The sequence below is a fragment of the Marmota marmota genome, unplaced genomic scaffold, assembly GCF_001458135.2.
Source record: "Marmota marmota marmota unplaced genomic scaffold, marMar, whole genome shotgun sequence".
Classification (NCBI taxonomy): Eukaryota; Metazoa; Chordata; class Mammalia; order Rodentia; family Sciuridae; genus Marmota; species Marmota marmota.
This window is the reverse complement of record NW_025999944.1, coordinates 1,043,628-1,061,497: the sequence shown is the minus strand read 5'-3', so window position 1 is coordinate 1,061,497 and position 17,870 is coordinate 1,043,628. Positions and strand designations below refer to the sequence as shown.

The 17,870-nt window shown below is 45.1% G+C and overlaps 1 protein-coding gene across 1 annotated transcript in view; it reads right to left on the bottom strand.

The window, feature by feature from the left end:
• Positions 1-16,122: 16,122 nt before the first annotated feature.
• The window catches only part of Pinx1 (PIN2 (TERF1) interacting telomerase inhibitor 1), a 62,121-nt gene continuing 60,373 nt past the window's right edge, over positions 16,123-17,870 (bottom strand). The window contains exon 6 of the mRNA XM_015499369.2: positions 16,123-16,899. Coding sequence (XP_015354855.2) covers positions 16,360-16,899 — 540 coding nt within the window. The 3' untranslated portion in view covers positions 16,123-16,359. The remainder of the gene's footprint in view (positions 16,900-17,870) is intronic.

Here is a 17,870-nt window from a genome sequence, read left to right as displayed (position 1 = left end):
GTGTCTGCTTCTCCCTAGCACTGAGGGGCAGGAGAGTTCCAAGTGAGGAACAAATTTTTTCTACCCTAATTGTCTTCCTTTGCACCTAGAATGATGATCAGGTTTCCTCGAAGGGGGCATGTGCCCAGATTACTGCACACCTATGATCTTTATTTAATTGGCTTGAAGCTAAACTTTCAAATTCAGTGGCAACATCAACAAATGACAAGAAGACACAATGGCTGGTTCAAAGGAAATGTTTCTTTCTCTTGACCCTACTGTTTCCTTCGAAGTGCCCAGAGGAAGAAGAGCAAACGAGCAGGAAACACCTATAATAATCCGAGTGGAAAAGAAGGCTTTGCCTCGGCAGTCTGCAGCCATCCAACCTGTGGGTGAGGAGTGTCAGGTGGGTGACAGGCCAGGAGACACCCTGCTGGAGTTTCATCTCCAGAATCCTGTCTCCACTCAACAATTCTCCTGTGAAAGGCGAGGGCACTTCCTGTTTGTATAGCTCATGAGATTGCTTTGATGTGAAGTACTAGAACACTGGCGTCATGGTAAGGCCTACAGATCGGAAGCCAATGGCCACTGAAAAGACAGTTGGTCCCTCGCTGGCAAGGAGGCATGCTATTTCAAGGGGTCAGGAGGAGGCACTGGGGTCAGGCAGGAGGCCACGGGAGAAGGCCAGTGGTGGGCAGGGGCCTTTGCAGTGAAGGAATGGTCAGGTTCTGAACAATGACTTTAGCAGGCCCTGGGGCACAGGGGATATCCTTGGTGGTCTGGCACCTGGCCCTGAGATGGTCAGGACAGGGGCACAGTGACCTGGAGTGGGAGAGCCCAATATAGAAGGTGGCTGAGGTTGGACTTGGGATCAGCTGGTTTGCATAAAAAAGGCATGCTCATAGGTGAGTTCTTTCTTATCTTTAGAAGTTGGCCAACTCTGGAGGGACAGTCTGCCAGGGTCTGCAAGTTCCCAGGGGTCAAAGCACCAGGATGTGGAAAATAGCAAAATACGCCTTCATCTTTTACCTAAGATAGTGACTTCACATCAAGGGCACTCTGAGAAAGGGGAAAGAAGGAAGCTACGTGGGTGGCCAGTTGGGCAACAGGAGGGTGGCCTTGGATAGCCTCACCTCCCACATGTGCTGTGGTGAGGTGCCTAGTGCCAATTAAGGAGTCAGAGAAATGGCTTTTTTTGCTTTTGCAGTGCTGCGGGTCAAACCTAGGGCCTCCTGCATGCTAGGTAAGTGCTCTACGATGGGGTTGCTATGACCTCAGCCCAGATAAATGGCCTATTGCAGCCCCACCTGCTAGTGTGAAGAGATGCCCACAGCTCCAGGATTAGGGAAGTTAGGAAGTCTCTGCTGTCTTTGATGGATGGAGTTTCACCCAGACTCCACACTGAGAAACATGCCCCTCATGCTCACATCCACCTAGACCACCTACCTAACTTGGTCCTTGAGCTGTGTGCTTCAAAGTCCTCTGCACCTGACAGTGCTTTGGGAACAGGAATGTCCCAGTTACCTACTGCTGGGCACCCCAGTGCTGCAATCAGCTATTATGTCCACTGGCTCCATGGGTCAGGAATTTGCATAGTGCACATTGAGGGTGCCTCGTGGCTGCTTCCTGACATCAGAGTCTCAGCTGGAAAGACATGAATGACTAGAATCATCTGGAGGCGTCTTCACCTACACATCTTGCACCAGGGCTTGGTGACTCCAAGGCTGAGCTGAGCTGAACTGAACTGCAGGCTGCAGTGTCCATGTCCATGGCCTACACAGTAACCTTCCCCTTGGGGTTTGGCTTTTCTTTTCGCATTATGGCTTCAGAGTACATGGACTTCTTACACGTCACCTTGGGGCTCCAAGAATGTCCCCAAAGACAAGGCAAAAGTTGCATGGCCTTTCATGAGGGCTCAGAAGGTGCATAACAGCACCTAGGGCCAGCATTTCATGGGCCAAAGCAGCCCCAGATGGCTGGATTTAGGGGAGAGAACACAGACCCCAAATCTAAGACAGGGAGTGTCCAGGAGCTGTGGACATGTTTTAAACCCCCCTGTGGGGTGTGTGTGTGTGTGTGTGTGTGTGTGTGTGTGTGTGTGATGGTGGAAGTGAGAAAACCAGGGGTATTTGCTGCAAAGCATCTCAGGAACCCAAAGTGCTCTTTCCCACCCAAGACCAGTTCAAGACAAAGACGAATGTCGCCCTTCTTTGTCCTCCTTCCACGCACACTTAAAAGAAATGTCCTTTAAAAGGGTTCTCAAAGTTCTTCTAAAACAAAAACCAAAAACACTAATTAAGTGAGTTCATTTTAAGATGGAGGATGTAAGGCACAAGATGTCTTCAGAGCCAAAAAGCAACTTAAAGAACAGGCTGGGTCTGAACACTGTGCTGGGAGAAACACTGAATGAGTTAAGAGTCTATGCTGAGTGCTAGAATTTATGAGCTTTTTGGAGGGGGGTGTCAAGGGCATTTTACAGACAATTTAAGTGCAGGTAGAGGAACTGTTCCTAAGCCTTCCTCAGCTGTCTTCCCAACAGGAGTCACCTCTGTGGTCTGGCTCTGGATCCAGCAACACGCTGCTCGCTGCTCGGGGAGGGCTAATCAGCCTTGTTGACCTGTGCAGATACGATTTTAAGGTGCTCCTAACCATCCCGCCTTTCCTTGTCTAAAGTGAGCAGGAAGGTGGACTCTGACTGCCCTACTCATGTAGATGAGAACGGGGGCATGGAGATTAGAGGACAGCTGGCACAGCACCTCAGCCAGGCCCCTCTCCTGGGCATCGTTCATGGTTCACTCCTTGCAGGACGTAGGCCTGAATGAATAAGGCCTGAATGAATGTTCCAACAGAACACTATCACATGTAAGGAAGTAGTACTTAAATTAGGATGTGTTCCTTATGCCCGTGACCAGCAAAGTATTTACCATCCTGCCTTAAATAACTACAAAACTGGACAGGATACATGAACCAGGAGTTTTCAGATGCTGGACACCAGCCAGTGCCAACAGGGCAGGACAGTGAATCTGGAAGAGAAATGAACGAGTGCCTCTGCAGAGGTTTCCGGACCTCCAGCACAGAGACCAGGGGCTGAGCTACAGAGTTCTGAGTCCAGGGCGGACAGAGCAAGAAGACAAGATGCCCAGGGGGACAGCGTAGGGGATCTGGAGCGGGTACCCTGGAAATTTTGGCTGAGCTCTGATCTACACACACCGTGGAGAGAACCACTGGACAAGGGCAGGTGGGACAGCTCCCAGGCTCACGCAGGGCAGGGTTTCTGTCCCCACCAGCCAGGGTGGAAAGGCCTCCTAATGCATGGGACATCAGGTAGGATCCTTGGAAGGCCACTGCCTGATGGAAAAAGCAGTAATACAACCCAGAACCAGGAAAAATCCATCACTAGAAACAACCCAAAATGAAAGGGGTGATGGGACCAGCAGATACATTAACAGAGTTATTTCAAATACACTCCACATGTTCCGGAAGGTATAGAAGAGCAAGAATATGATAAAAGAGGAGGATCTAAAAAAGACCCAAGTAAAACTCTAAAAGACAGAACATACCATGCTGGGAATACAAACGCGGGAGACAGATTAACAGTGGGTTAGAAGTTGAGGAGAAAGTATCAGTGAGCCTGAGACGTGCCAGCGTGACCTCTCCTGAGTGGCCCAGCGTTAAAGCAGTTAGTCTCAGGAAGAGCAAGGAGAAGGCCCACTTGAAGGAGATGGATGGTGATTTTCCAAACTTAATGAGAACCATGAGCTCACAGACTACCTACCGCTGGGCACCCCCCACCTATCCCAGTGCCCAACCGGCTTCATCCAGAAGGACCCAGGGAGCCACACTAGGCACACCATCACCAAATGTGCCTGAAAAGAAACCAGGAGAAGGAAACATCGAACACAAAGAAACAGAGATGAGAGTCATAGTAGAGCTTGCGCTTGAAACAATGTAATTCAGACGCCAGTGGAATAAGATTTTTTAAGTCCTGAAAAGGAAAGCAAAAAACCTCTTAACATAGAATTACACCTGCAGTATCTCTGTCTCCTGGATACAGGCATTTCTTCACAGAAGAAATATACACTGACATTTCATCTCACTCCAGTCAGAATGGCGAGGATGTGGGGGGAAAGGCACTCATACATTGCTGGTGGGACTGCAAATTGGTACAACCACTATGGAAAGCAATGTGGAGATTCCTAGAAAACCTGGAATGGAAGCACCATTTGACCCACTTATCCCACTCCTCAGTATATACCCAAAGGACTTAATCAGCAGACTAGAGTGACACATCCACATCAATGTTCATAGCAGCTTAATTCACAATAGCTAAGCAATGAAACCAACCTAGGTGCCCTTCAACAGATGAATGGATAAAGAAAATCTGGTACATATACCCAACAGAATATTACCATATATACCAACGGAATATAGCCATAAAGAAGAAAGAAATTATGGCATTTGCTGGTAAATGGATGGAACTGAAGACTAGCACACTAAGTGAAATAGGCTAATCCCAAAGAACCAAAGTCGGACTGTTCCCACTGATACATGGATGCTAACTCACAATAAGGGGCATAGGGAAGAACAGAAGTACTTTAGACAAAAGGGAATGAAGGGAAGGGAACAGGAATGGGAACAGGAAAGACGGTAGAATGAATTGGATATCACTTTCCTGTGTTCATGGTGAATACACAACCAATGTAATTCCACATCATGTACAAGCAGAAGAACGGGAAGCTGTGCTCCATGTATGCATAATGTGTCAACAGACACTCTACTGTCATGTCTAACTAAAAAAAGAAAAAAGAAAAGAGGTCTCTTTTGGCTCATAGTTTTGAAGGCTGATGAGTCCGAGTTCCGGGAGCTACCTCTGGGAGGACCCCATGCTGTGTCCTAACATGGCAGGTAGCATCACACAGTAGGGGTGTGTGTGAGAGTCATGAGCAGCAGGTACAGAAGAGGCCAAGCGCCTGGCACCTAAATCTACACCAGTTAATTCTTGCATGCACTGACCCATTCCCACTGAGGAGCGTGGGTGCCACGATCTGATCACCTCCTGAAGGTCCCACCCCCTCTCAATACCTTCACACTGGGGACTGAGCTGCCCGCACATGAACCTTTGGGGACAAACCCTATCTGAACCATAGTACCAGCAAAATGACCCTTTAAAATGGAGCTCAGAGACACGAGAGGGACAGAGGAGGGAGAGGCAGACAGACTTTGAAACCTTGAAGCTGAGTGCATGGGCATATCAGCATTATGTGAAATGCTGAAGGGAGTCCTTCAGAGAAGGCACTGTGATCTGTGGAAGTGGACTTGAAGTAGTTGTGAAACGTATATCACGATCTCTAGGGAAAGCACTCGGTAAAAAAGAAGGAATCCATATGCTAAGAAAGGAGGAAAAAACAAATAAAAGTGTTCAACCAAACCCACACGAGGTAGAAAAAGTGTGGAAGATAAAAACAAAAAAGAAAAAGGCAACAATTAGGAAGTGATGAACATGGTGGAGATGAACCCACCGTGACGATACCCACCTGCCCACACACACGGGGCTGCCCCCAGGCACTGTGAACAGCGCTGAGGTAGACACGGTCTGCAGAACCTGTTCAAGTCGCTGCACTCACGGTTCTTCTCCCCCTTTACACTTAGGAGTGGAACTGGTAGGTCATATGGTAATTTCATGTAATTTATTAGGGAATTTTCTTACAGTTTCACAGTCGCTCTGCCACGTTACTGTCCCACCAAAATACACCAGGGAAACAAGTTTTTAAAAAAGCAATAGCCAACCTACTGAGTAGGTTGGTACCTCTTGGTGTGGATTGCATTTCTCCAGTAAGTACTGATTTGAACATATTTCATGTGCTTACTGGCCATCTGTTTAGACTCTTTGGAGAAATGTCTCTTAAGCATTTGTCTATTTTTCAGTTTTCAGTGGTTGTTGTTTAAAAGTTCTTTATATTCTAGATATCATTCCTTTATCAGTAGATGATTTATACATACTTTCTCCTACTCCATGGTTATTTTTTCAATTTAGTGATCACGCTCTTTGATCACAAAGGTGCTTTAATTTTGATGAGTCCAACTTATTTTTTCCTTTGTTATCTGTGCTTTTGGTGTCCTATCCAAGAAATCAGTCCCAAATCCAATGTCAAGAATCTTCCTGTTTTTATCTAAGAACCATATAGTTTCAGAGGTTACATTTAGATATTTCAACCATTTCAATTTTTAATATGGTTTAAGGCCAAAGTCAAACTTTTCTTCCCATATGGATATCCAGTTTCCCCAGCACTGTTTGTCCCGAAGACTGTCCTTTTCTCGTAGTGTGGTATTGGCACCCTTGTTGAACTTCATTTAACCACAGGTGTGAGGGTTTTTATTTGTGGACCCTGTCTGATTCCACTGGTATCTCTTTAAGTGGGTAGCACATTATTTTGATTACCATAGCTTTGCAGTAAGTTTTGAAAAGAGGTATTGTGAGACCTCAAACCTTGTTCTTCTTTTAAGATTATTTTGGCTATTCAAGGACCGTTGAAATTCCATACAAATTTTAGGGTGGATTTTTCTATTTCTGAAAAAAAAATATTGTCATTGGGATTTTTTTGGAGGAGGTACTGCTGGATTGAACTCAGGGGCACTCAACACTGAGCACATCCCCAGCCCTTTGTTTTGTTTTGTATTTTATTTAGAGACAGGGTCTTGCTGAGTTGCTTAGGGCCTCGCTAAGTTACAGAGGCTGGCTTTGAATTCGCAATCCTCCTGCCTCAGCCTCTCCAGTTGCTGGGATCACAGATGTGCACCACTGCACTTGGCTGTCACTGGGATTTTAATAGGGCTTACACAGCATCTATAGATCACTTTGGATAGTATGGCCATACTAAAAATATTTTCTTCCAATTCATGAACATGTCTATTTATTTGCCTTTAATTTTTTTTAGGAATGCTTTGTAGTTTTCAGGATATAATTCCTTCATCTTCATGGTTAAATCTATCCCTATGTATCTTATTCTTTTGATGCTACTATAAGTGGAATTATTTTCTTAATTTCCTTCTAGGATTGTTCATTGTTAGTGAACAGAAACATAACTGATTTTTGTGTGACTTTGTATCCTGAAACTTTGCTAATTGTGGTTTTCCTATTGTATGTATAAAATTTTTATAGTCTTACATACATAAGATTATTCACCTGTGACAGAGATAGCTTTTCTTCTTCCTTTCCTATGTGGATGCCTTTTCTTTTTCTGACTTAATTGCTTTGGCTGCAAACTTGCAGTAGTAGTATAGTGAAGTGGATAGCCTTGTCTTATTTCTCATCTTAGAGGGAAACCTTTCATTCTTTTGCCATTTAATATGATGCTGGCTGTGAGGTTTTCATATATGGCCTATAGTAGTATGCCTATAGAAGGCAGTTTCCTTCTGTTACTATTTACCAAGTGCTTTATCATAAAAGGATATTAAATTTTATCAAATGCTTTTCTTTTTTTATTTAGTTTCTAGTTGTAGTTGGACACAATACCTTCATTTATTTTTTTTACGTGGTGCTGAGGATCGAACGTGCTAGGTGAGTGCTCTACCACTGAGCCACAACACCAGTTTAAATGCTTTTCTGTATAAATTGAGATGATGTTTTCCTCCCTTCATTGTGTTTATGTATTACATTGATTTTTACATGCTGGTCTTTCCTTGTATTTCAGGAATAAATTCCATGTGGTCTTGGCATTTAATCCTTTTAACAGTCAATTAAATTCAGTTTTAAATTCAGTAGTTGAGGATTCTGGCATCAGTATTCATGAGAGATACTAGTCTGTAGTTTCCTTTGTCTGCTTTGGTATTGGGGTAGTGTCAAACTCACAGGATGAGTTGGAAATTTCTCTTCCATTTTTTTTGATTAATTTTTTTTTTTTTTTAGTTATAGATGGACACAATATCTTTTACTGATTTATTGATTGATTGATTATTTTTTGGTGCTGGGGATCGAACCCAGGGCCTGTGCATACAAAACAAGCACTCTACCAACTGAGCTATATCCCAGCCCATATTTATTTATTTTTAGGTGGTGCTGAGGATCGAACCCAGCGCCTCACTTGTACTAGGCAAGTGCTCTACCACTGAGCCACAACTTCAGCCTTCTCTTTTCAATTTTTAGAAGAGTTTGAGGAGGGGTGGTGTTAATTCTTTAAATGTTTGGTAATTCAATTTTCTTACTAGTAATGGCTTCATTCAGATTTTCTATTTCTTCATGATTAAGTCCTGGTAGGGTGTGTTTCTAGGAATTTCTTCAGTTCATCTAGGTTATCCAATTTTTTGGTATACAATTATTCACAGTACTGTCTTATATTCTTCTATTTCTGTAAAGTTGGCAGTGATATCCCCTCTTTCATTTCTAATCATCTGAGCTTTTTTTCCTAGTCAATCTAGCTAAAAGGCATATTAATGTTGTTGATCTTTTCTAAGAACCAAAAATTAGTTTTTATTTTTCTACTGTTTTCCCTTATTTGTGTTCTGAGGCTTTTATTTCCTTCCCTCTGCTTTCTTTGGGTTCAGTTTGTTCTTTTTCTAAGTTCCTAAGATATAGAATTAGATTACTGATTTGAGATTTTTCTTTTTTTAATGTAACTGTTCACAGCTATTAATTTTCATTTTAAAGCTGTTTTTACTACACTAGATAAGCTTCAGCATGTTTTCATTTTCATTTGTCTCAGGATCTTATAATTTCCCTTGTGATTTCTTCTTTCATCTACCAATTGTTTAAGAAAGTGCTAATTTTCATATATATCTGAATTTTCTAGTCTTCCTTTTGTTGTTGATTCATTCTATTACAATAAAAAGTTTGGCATTTTTAATAAATCATTTATTTATTCAAATTTGTTATAAATGATGGCAGAATGCAATTCATTTCATATTATACATATAGAATTTTTTTCCAAGTCTCTGGTTGTACACAAAGTATTTTCACACTATTTGTGTCTTCATACATGTACTTAGGGTAATGATGTCTAACTCATTCCACCATCTTTCCTACCTGCAAGCCCCCTCCCTTCCACTCCCTCCCTCTGCCCTATCTAAAGTTCCTCCATACCTCCCATGGTCCCCCCTCCCCCAGCATTGCCATTATGAGTCAGCATCCTCATATTAAAGAAAACATTTGGCCTTTGGGTTTTTGGAATTGGCTCAGTTCGCTTAGCATTATACTCTCCAACTCCATCCATTTACCTACAAATGCCATGAGTTTATTCTCTTTTAATGCTGAGTAATATTTCATTGAGTATATTTACCACAGTTGCCCTATCCATTCATCTACTGAAGGGCATCTGGGTTGGTTCCACAATTTAGCTATTGTGAATTGTGCTGCTATAAACAGTGATGTGGCTGTGTCCCTGTAGTATGCTGTTTTTAAGTCCTTTGGGTATAAACCAAGAAGTAGGATAGCTGGGTCAGATGGTGGTTTCATTCCAAGTTTTCCAAGGAATCTCCATACTGCTTTCCAGATTGGCTGCACCAATTTGCAGTTCCACCAGCAATGTATGAGTGTGCCTTTTCCCCCACTTCCTTGCCAACACTTCGTATTCTTCTTTTTTTTTTTTAATATATTTTAGTTGTAGATGGACACAATACCTTTATTTCATTTGTTTGTTTTTATGTGGTGCCAGGGATCGAACCCAGTGCCTCACGCATGCTAGGCAAGCACTCTACCACTGAGCCACAACCCTGGCCCAACACTTTGTATTCTTGACAGCTGCAATTCTGACTGGAATGTGATGAAATCTTAGAGTATTTTGATTTGCATTTCTCTAACTGCTCAAGATGTTGAACATTTTTTCATGTATTTTTTGATTGATTGTATATCCTCTTCTGAAAAGTGTCTGTTCAGTTTCTTGGCCCATTTATTGACTGGATTATTTGGTTTTTTTGATGTTAAGGTTTTTGAGTGCTTTATATATCCTAGAGATTAGTCCTCTGTCTGGTGCTTATGGGGGAAAGGAGAACTGGGGGGGCTTGGCTGAGATGTTTATGAGGTAGGATGTGAGAATATGGAGACATTACATTATATGACTAGTGAGAGGGTGATCATAAGAAGCTGGCTGTTAGTAGGAGAAATAAGAGAGAGGCCACCCCATGAAAGACTCCCTGTCACCTCAGCAACAGCGTAACTGTTAGCATCCCTAGTAGAGATACCTCTGGTGCAGCCAGGCCCACAGGGACCTTGGTGACATATTACCAGGTCCTTATTATTGTCCCTTGATAGAAGCAGCAATATCCCAGTTTCGTGGCGGCAGCCTGCATGTACCCTGATGTTGGTCTGTGGAGCCAGGCTTTGGTGAATAAGGAACCCCTACGTGGGCTGCCTCTCCATGTGGGCAGGGGCTGAGCCTCTCTCCAGATCACCAGGCCACTGGTGTGGGCCTCTCTCTGGGTCGCGGGAAGCTCTTGCCATGATTTTAATCATTTAAGATTTATTAATAATTATCATGTGACCTGAAACGTGGTCTTTCTTGGAGAATGTTCTATGTGAATCTGAGAACAATGCTCACTCTGCTATTGTTGGTTGAATGATCTGTACATGTCTGTTAGGAGCACTTTGTCTAGAGTGTTGTTCAAGTTGTTTCCTTATCAATCTTCTGATCTAGTTGTTTCATCCATTATTAAAACTGGGGCACAGAAATCTACTGTCTACAGAGCTGTCCACTTCTTCCTAATACTCCGTGTTTGGGGGCTCTGACATTTGGTACATATATTATTGTTGTGTCTTCTTGGTGAACCGACCTTTTGTTATTCTATACCGTCCTTCTCTGTCTCCTGTAAGTTTTTCACATAGGTCTATTCCATTGGATATTATTATCACCCCCTACTCTTTTTCTACTATCTGCATCATGGGATATCTTTTTCTAGCCCTTGACTTTCAATTTGTGTGCCCAGATCTAAACCCTGTCTCTTGCAGATAGCATAGAACTGGATTTTTTCTTTTAAAATCCATTTTGCCATTTTGTCTTTGAATTTACTCCATTTATAAGCATTACTGATAAAGAACACTTACTTCTGCCATTTTGTCATTTGTTTTCTGTATGCCCCTTGTTTTTTCATTACTGGTTTCTTTTGTGTGTAGTTGACTTTTTGTAGGGACATGTACTGATTATCTTCCCACTTCCTTTTGTGTATCCTACGGATATTTTCTTTGTAGTTATCCAAGGGAGATTAAATATAACATCCTAAAGCCAAGAAAATCAATCTTAAATTGTCACCTACTGGGCTTTAATCATACAAAACAATTCCTTCAGCCCACATTGTTTTTGGTGTCATAACTCACATCTGTATGAAACGACATATCCATAAACATAGATTTATATATATTTTAATGAATTTCTCTTTTAAATTCTGCTGAAAATTAAAAGCGGAGTTACAAACCAAAATTAAAACAACACTCCTTTACACTGTCCATGAACTTACCTTTAAAAGAGAACTTTATGGGCTGGGGATGTGGCTCAAGCGGTAGCGCCCTCGCTTGGCATGCGTGCGGCCTGGGTTTGATCCTCAGCACCACATACAAACAAAGATGTTGTGTCTGCCAAAAACTAAAAAATAAATATTAAAAAATTCTCTCTCTCTCTATTAAAAAAAAAAAAAAAAAAAAGAGAGAACTTTACATTACCGGGTTGAAGTGATTGCACCTCAAGGTGGATTTGAGGGATTTGGGCTCTTCCAGCTCTCTCCTGGCTCTATTGACTTCATTTGTTCAGCTCAGAGGGGCAGTGCTTTGCCTCAGCACAGCAGGGTTTTGCAATCTCTCCAGGCTAAATTGCAACAACTTGCTTGACTTGGGGCTGCCCAGGAGTCCCAGGCAAGGGCAGGATCTGAAGCCTGTCACCTGAGAAGTCTGAGTCAAAGTAAGCAAGCCCCAGCCCTGCCCCAGGGCCTGCTCACAGGTTACCACCTCTTGTGGCCAGCCCTAAACCTTCCTGGGACTCTGCTGCCTTCAGGATGACCTGGCCACACCTTCCTGTGGCTCATCCTGAGCTTGTCAGTCCTGAGAGGCATTGGCACATGGAAGGAGGCTTCGGAGCCCTGGCAATGGCTCTGCAGCACCCAGGATGGCACTCCAGGCCATCCTTACCTGAGAGGACGATGGAGGCCTCCTGTGTTTGGTTTCTCAGCTTCATGTCAGGAGCACTTTTTTTTTTTGCTTTCTTATAAAGACTTCTCTTAGAGAAGTTTTAGCTTTACAGCAAAAACCAGGAAGGCACAGAAATTCCCCGCATACTGCCTGCACCCACAATACCTGTCTGGATGAAGGTAGAAGGTGCTCACAAAAGCGCCCTGCTGTAGAGCATCCGGATAGCTCACAACTCACTTCTCCAAGATCTGGTGGCTGGAGTGGGCCTTTTAACAAACGTTTTAATACCTGTTTTTGTCCCACCTAGATTCAAGGGGGAATCCCTGGCAGGGGGTGGAGTAAGGCCACTTCCCCACTCCTTCCACGCCCCACCCCTTGTCAGATGCTAGGTGGGAGGCCTGGGAGGAACACTCTCTCAGACTGATCCCCACTCAGGCATAAGCCATTCCTCTTGCAGTATGTGTGGTGGAATGCACATGGCACATTCTGCCCATTCGTACCAGTCAGGGATGCTGCTGATATGGGGGATTTTAGTGGAAAGTGCTTCTCAGGTTGAAGTCAAATCAAGAGTTAGCAAAGAATTTCTCCCAGCTCACAGCACAGATTGATGCCAAGGGAGAGGAGCGAGGTCCTGGGTAAGTCATGCTGAGGCTATTTCGGGTGGTTCATTCTAAATGACGTGAATTATAGGACTTGGATATGGTTAAATTCTGCAAAGGGTGAATCACTCTACCTTGGATTAGCCTATAACCCAAAGTTGACGCTCAATGAATTTTTTTTTTTTTTAGAAGAAACAACCAGTTTCAGTATGCGTGTAGCTTTCTCAAAGGAAACCAAATATAGGAAATACAGAAAACTTCAGATTTAATTACAAGATCCTTCCCTCAGCTAAAGAATTCAGTTCAGTCTTCCTGAAAGTTCATTACTAATGCTTACACAAAAATTCAACTGAGGGAGGAAACAGCTGCCAGCCCTCTGCACTGGCCGACAACACTGCAGTAGCCTAGAATCTTTGTCCCCACCCACCCACCTACAAATGCTGTACCTCTCTCTCTGGCTTTCCCCACTCTCACTGGTTCCATGAGGCTTTGTGTGCGTTCTTTGAGTTTACTAGGTATTTCCTAAACAGAATGTGTATGTTTATGCAAGGGGTTTAGTCACCCTCTTTATTACGACTTTGTACTAATTTGCTCATTAATAATTGAGCACCATAAAATCACACACCAGAACACCCGATCTGACCTCCGCTCCACACGCCAGCACAACAGGCTCCAAATTGCAGTGGCTGCAGAAGCCATGAGATAACAGGGTGGCAGGTAGTGAGGAGGTTCTTACTCAAATCTAAATACAGCCGCTGCATGCTGATCCAAGAGCTGAGATCACTCAGAGACTGTGCTGTAACTCTTCTGTGATGCTGTTTCTTTAGAAAAAACAGGTCTCAGCCTGCTTCTGCCACTCAGGGAGCAGAGGAGGAGGGGAGAAATAGGGGAATGGCCTGTGCTAGGAAACAAACGCTCACTTGGGTCTTATCTTCCCAGGGCATCAATACTTCCTACAAACCAGAAGAGGTTCTTTCTTTCACAGACTAGCAAACAGGTTTTAAGAAGCTGACTTGCCTGATTTCCCACTAACCACCTGACCACCTTAGGAAGGAGAATCCACTGAGAATTTCTAATGTATACAGCATCCAAAAACATTTTCCACCACATATGAATAATACCTGTAACACACATGAAGGACACAGCAACAGGAAAACTTGCCCAGGTGGGAGCAACTGACATGGCAAGAGCAAGGCCAAGAGCACAGAGGTGGGGGCTATGATTGCAAGCAGAGGGGACAGGGTCAGGGTCTAAGGATCAGCCCAAATCTAGTTACAGAAATTGCAAGAGGTGCTTCTGTAAAGGGGATGAAAATAATGGTTGCCCACGGGGTTGTCTGGATTAAATGAGTTGACTTACTCAAGTGTCTGGAGTAGGGCCAGGCACGGACAACCTCATCTAATAATTATAATCTATTAAAACAAATAGCAAAGAAAAGAAGTTTGCCGCAAGACAACATGGAAGAACCTTTTTTCCTGGGAACCTACTTTTCCTCTTAAGAGTGAAGGATGCCAAGGAAAGCATTGAAGAATATAAAAATAGGTGAAATTTTTACCTAGAGAGATGTTTCAAGGTAAAAATATATATACTGACAATTTTTAAAAAGTACTGGGGCTAAGAAATGCAATTCTCAGGGTGTTTATTTCATTGGTCTAATTCCCACTTAGATCCAGAAAACTAAGTGGCTTGAAAGACACATGGAAAAAACAAAGCTGGGGATTTCTAGGGAACACAGTCTCTGTCTCTGCACATCAAATGATCACACTGTCCACTCCTTGCTAAGCATGGGCTCATCCTCAGGACACCATCGATTTTTAAGTCATCCAGGAGTACTTTCTGCACCTGTTAAGGTAATAACAACCTGTTTACATCCCCTCTGCAGAGCCACATTCGAGGAAGTAACCTTGACTGTATGGACTTCCTAACCCCAAAAAACAGGGCCTTCGCTCCAGCTCCTCCCAGCCCCTGCTGACAGGTAGACCAAGTGCCCCCCACCTGCCTCCTACACACTCCCACACACAATTCCCAGGTTGTATTCTCATTTGTATTGATGAAATTAACACAAGGCAAAATAAATCATTCCTGTGTATTTGTCAGAACAGTGCCTTTGGGTCCCCAATACCTCCACTCCCTCCTGGATCTACAGTTTCATGTACAAGATGGGACAAAGGACAAGCAATTTGTAACTTGTGAAGGAAAGCAGGACTTGGCTGGCCTGGGAGACTCGATCAAACGCATGAGTCCTCATGCTGAGTCCTTAGGAATCTGCTCCATGTGGCGGGGCGGGGGTGTCTTTTTAATGGTAGGCGCTGTATGGTGTTCTTAGAGACCACACCCGAACACTCTCCATGCATTTTGTCTATTTCAGGGACATGCTTCCTATATAACATTTGACCTTGAGAGTTAAAGTCAAGGGCAAAAGGTCAGAAGAGCATGAGTGTTGGTTCTGCCACCAGCAGTGATCTATAGATCAAGTGGAGAAGAAAGTGAGCCCAGGCCTCCCTGCCACACCCCATCAGAAGCAGGGCCAGTGGCACAAGACTGCCCCAGCAGGACAGGAAGCAGGGCATGGGAAGGGACCAGGATAACCTAGAACCAAAAACAAGAAAGCAAGAAACAAGAGCTCACGAGGATGAGGAGGAAGAGATGAGTGAGACTAGCAGGGGAGGACCCGGCTGGGGGGACAGGGCTACACTACACAGCCCACACCTGCGTTTGTTTTTCGAGCCTGCATAGGCAGGGATGGGCCAGGCACAGGAGTGCAGGCCAGCCCGTGGCAGGAAGAGGTGCAGACATCACGGGGCATCACCACCTGGTTTGAGCAGGGCTGACAGTGTCTGATTACGTACATAATGTTTACACTTTGAAGAACTTCCATTTGGCGGCCCCAGCCTGGAGATGCTGAAGGGACATCAATTTCATGGTCCTCGCTTCTCAGTTCTCTGAATCTTATGAGGACCTCCTGATCACTACACACGGAGCAGAGCCCACCATGGGTGATTTGTGCTCAAGGACACTGAGACAGACTCACATTTGACTCTGCACTCGGTGTAGGAACTGCCGGAGGCCTCTAATGAAAGCTGAAAATCAACTGCCTCCAGAGTCAGTCTGTGGGTGAAAGACGGCAGCACACACGGCTGCCACTGCTCACGAGAGAGGAACCAAAGCACAACACAACAAAAGCCCTCTCGCTCGGGAATGCAGTCATGTAATTCCTCCTTGGCAGAAATGTATGGCTGGCTACAGAACAGAAGGAGCTATCTGACTCTAAACCTCTGCTCTTAATCCCTTAATTAGACCAGGTCCTTCAGAAGGAGCACTGTCGTGGTTGCTGGAGGAAATCAGAGCAAATGCAGACAGGACATCGATGTGCACACACATGCACTCATACACAACTGTGTGTGCATATGAATACACACAAACACTCATGTGAAGAGCTCAGAGTTTAAAAAGACATTTATTTGTTTATATAAAGAGCCATGATCTGGAATGCTAAAACTGCTCCCCCGGGACAATGACTTGGGGAAATGTGGCGAGAGGGCGAGACTCGGCAATCCACGGGCACGTTGAAGGATATGCCCGAGCTGCGTGGGGCTCACAGCTCTGACTCCAGGCCAAAGAGTTTGCCCGGCAGCACAACAGCGGAGTGGTCGGAAGGCCCGGGCTGGCGGGAGTTCATGTGGAAGCTGCCGCTTCCTCCTCCTCCTCCTCCTTTTTCTTCTTCTTCTTCTTTTTCCTTTTTTTCACCGTGGGACCTTCGTTGTCCAGTGTGGCATCTGCAGCCACCTCTGCTGGCCTCTGTGGCTTGTCCTTTGCTCTCCTCTTTTTGGGCTTTAGGGTACAATCCTGGCCACCAGGAGGTTGCACACAGCCCTCAGCAGGGACCTCTGAGTGCTCATCCCCACGGGGCCCTCTGGGCTGCCACTCGGCTGGCCCTCTCTTCTTGGCCACACAGCCCTGGCTCTCGTCCTTTTTAGACCGCTTGGCCTTGGGCTGGGAGTAATTTTCGTCATGGTTGTCTGCCGCCTCTTTGTTTTTCTTCTTTCTGCTTTTCCGTTCCACCTGGGTCTCCGAGAGGCCAGGCTGGGGAGCTGGGAGCCTGGGCCTGCTCTGGAGCTGGGCCATCCGGAGGGCAAAGTACTCCTGGATGGTGAAGGCGCTGGTGGTCGTCGTGGAGGTCTCGCTCCCGTCTGCAGTGGAGGGGCTGGGACCGTCCTGCTGGGGAAGAGTTAAGAGGTGGTTAAGCTCAGCTGTTCACTCTGCGCAGCAGCCAGAACCCCGCATGGAGCCAGCACGCCTGCACCTGGGGGTGAGGCTGGGCAGGCTGCCGTCCCCATGCTGCCCGGCTGGACAGTGGAGCACAGTGCACGGTGGCCACACTAAGGGCAGGAGCTAGAACAGACACCCACACATAGGAAGCCAGCTGCACGCTGCTTGGGAGAACCTGTGAGCACACACTTCCCCAGCAACCATGCCATAAATGGTGACTCAGTCCCCAGTCTCATAAATAAACTAGGGAAACTGCAATGCTGGAGCTCTGGGTCTTTGTTTGGTGTGGATTTTGGCTCCATCCTGGAATACACAGATCCATGCATGCTGATGCAGCGATCTAGCTGTGCCATGTGCAGATTAACCCCCCTGTGAGGACAGGAGCCAATCTCAACCTGGACCTGGCTTGTTGGGAACACCTTTTTTCTCCAGCCAAATGGAGAGCATGGCCATGTGGCAGCTGCTCCCGGGGAGACGGCACAGTTTGAAGCTCTTGTGTCATCCTCCTCCCTGAACGAGCAGGTCAGCCTGGGGGTCCCCTTCCCTTGGTGGGGATGGGGAGAAGGGAGACGCCCCGTCCCTCTCTGCCACCCATGGCTGTGGTCGCCTTGCTTTTAAACTCGAGGAACTACTCACTCGTAAGCAGCAGCTGAGATGAGGTGAGGTTTGCCTTTTAATTTTAAATAAATCCATGTAGCAGGAAAGCTTGAGAAAGGAGGCAAAATGCCTAGCACAAGAATTTGGGATAAACAATGAACTCCACACCATGTGGCTTGTGGCTGGCTGGCTGCTGGTGGTGGACATGAATGTGTGAAAAAGGTCACTTTCTTCAAGTTGAAGACTTCAAGGAATATGCTTTAAGAAAAGCCAACGTCTAGAAAAATTCTGCCCACAGACACAATTAAAATAATCAAGTC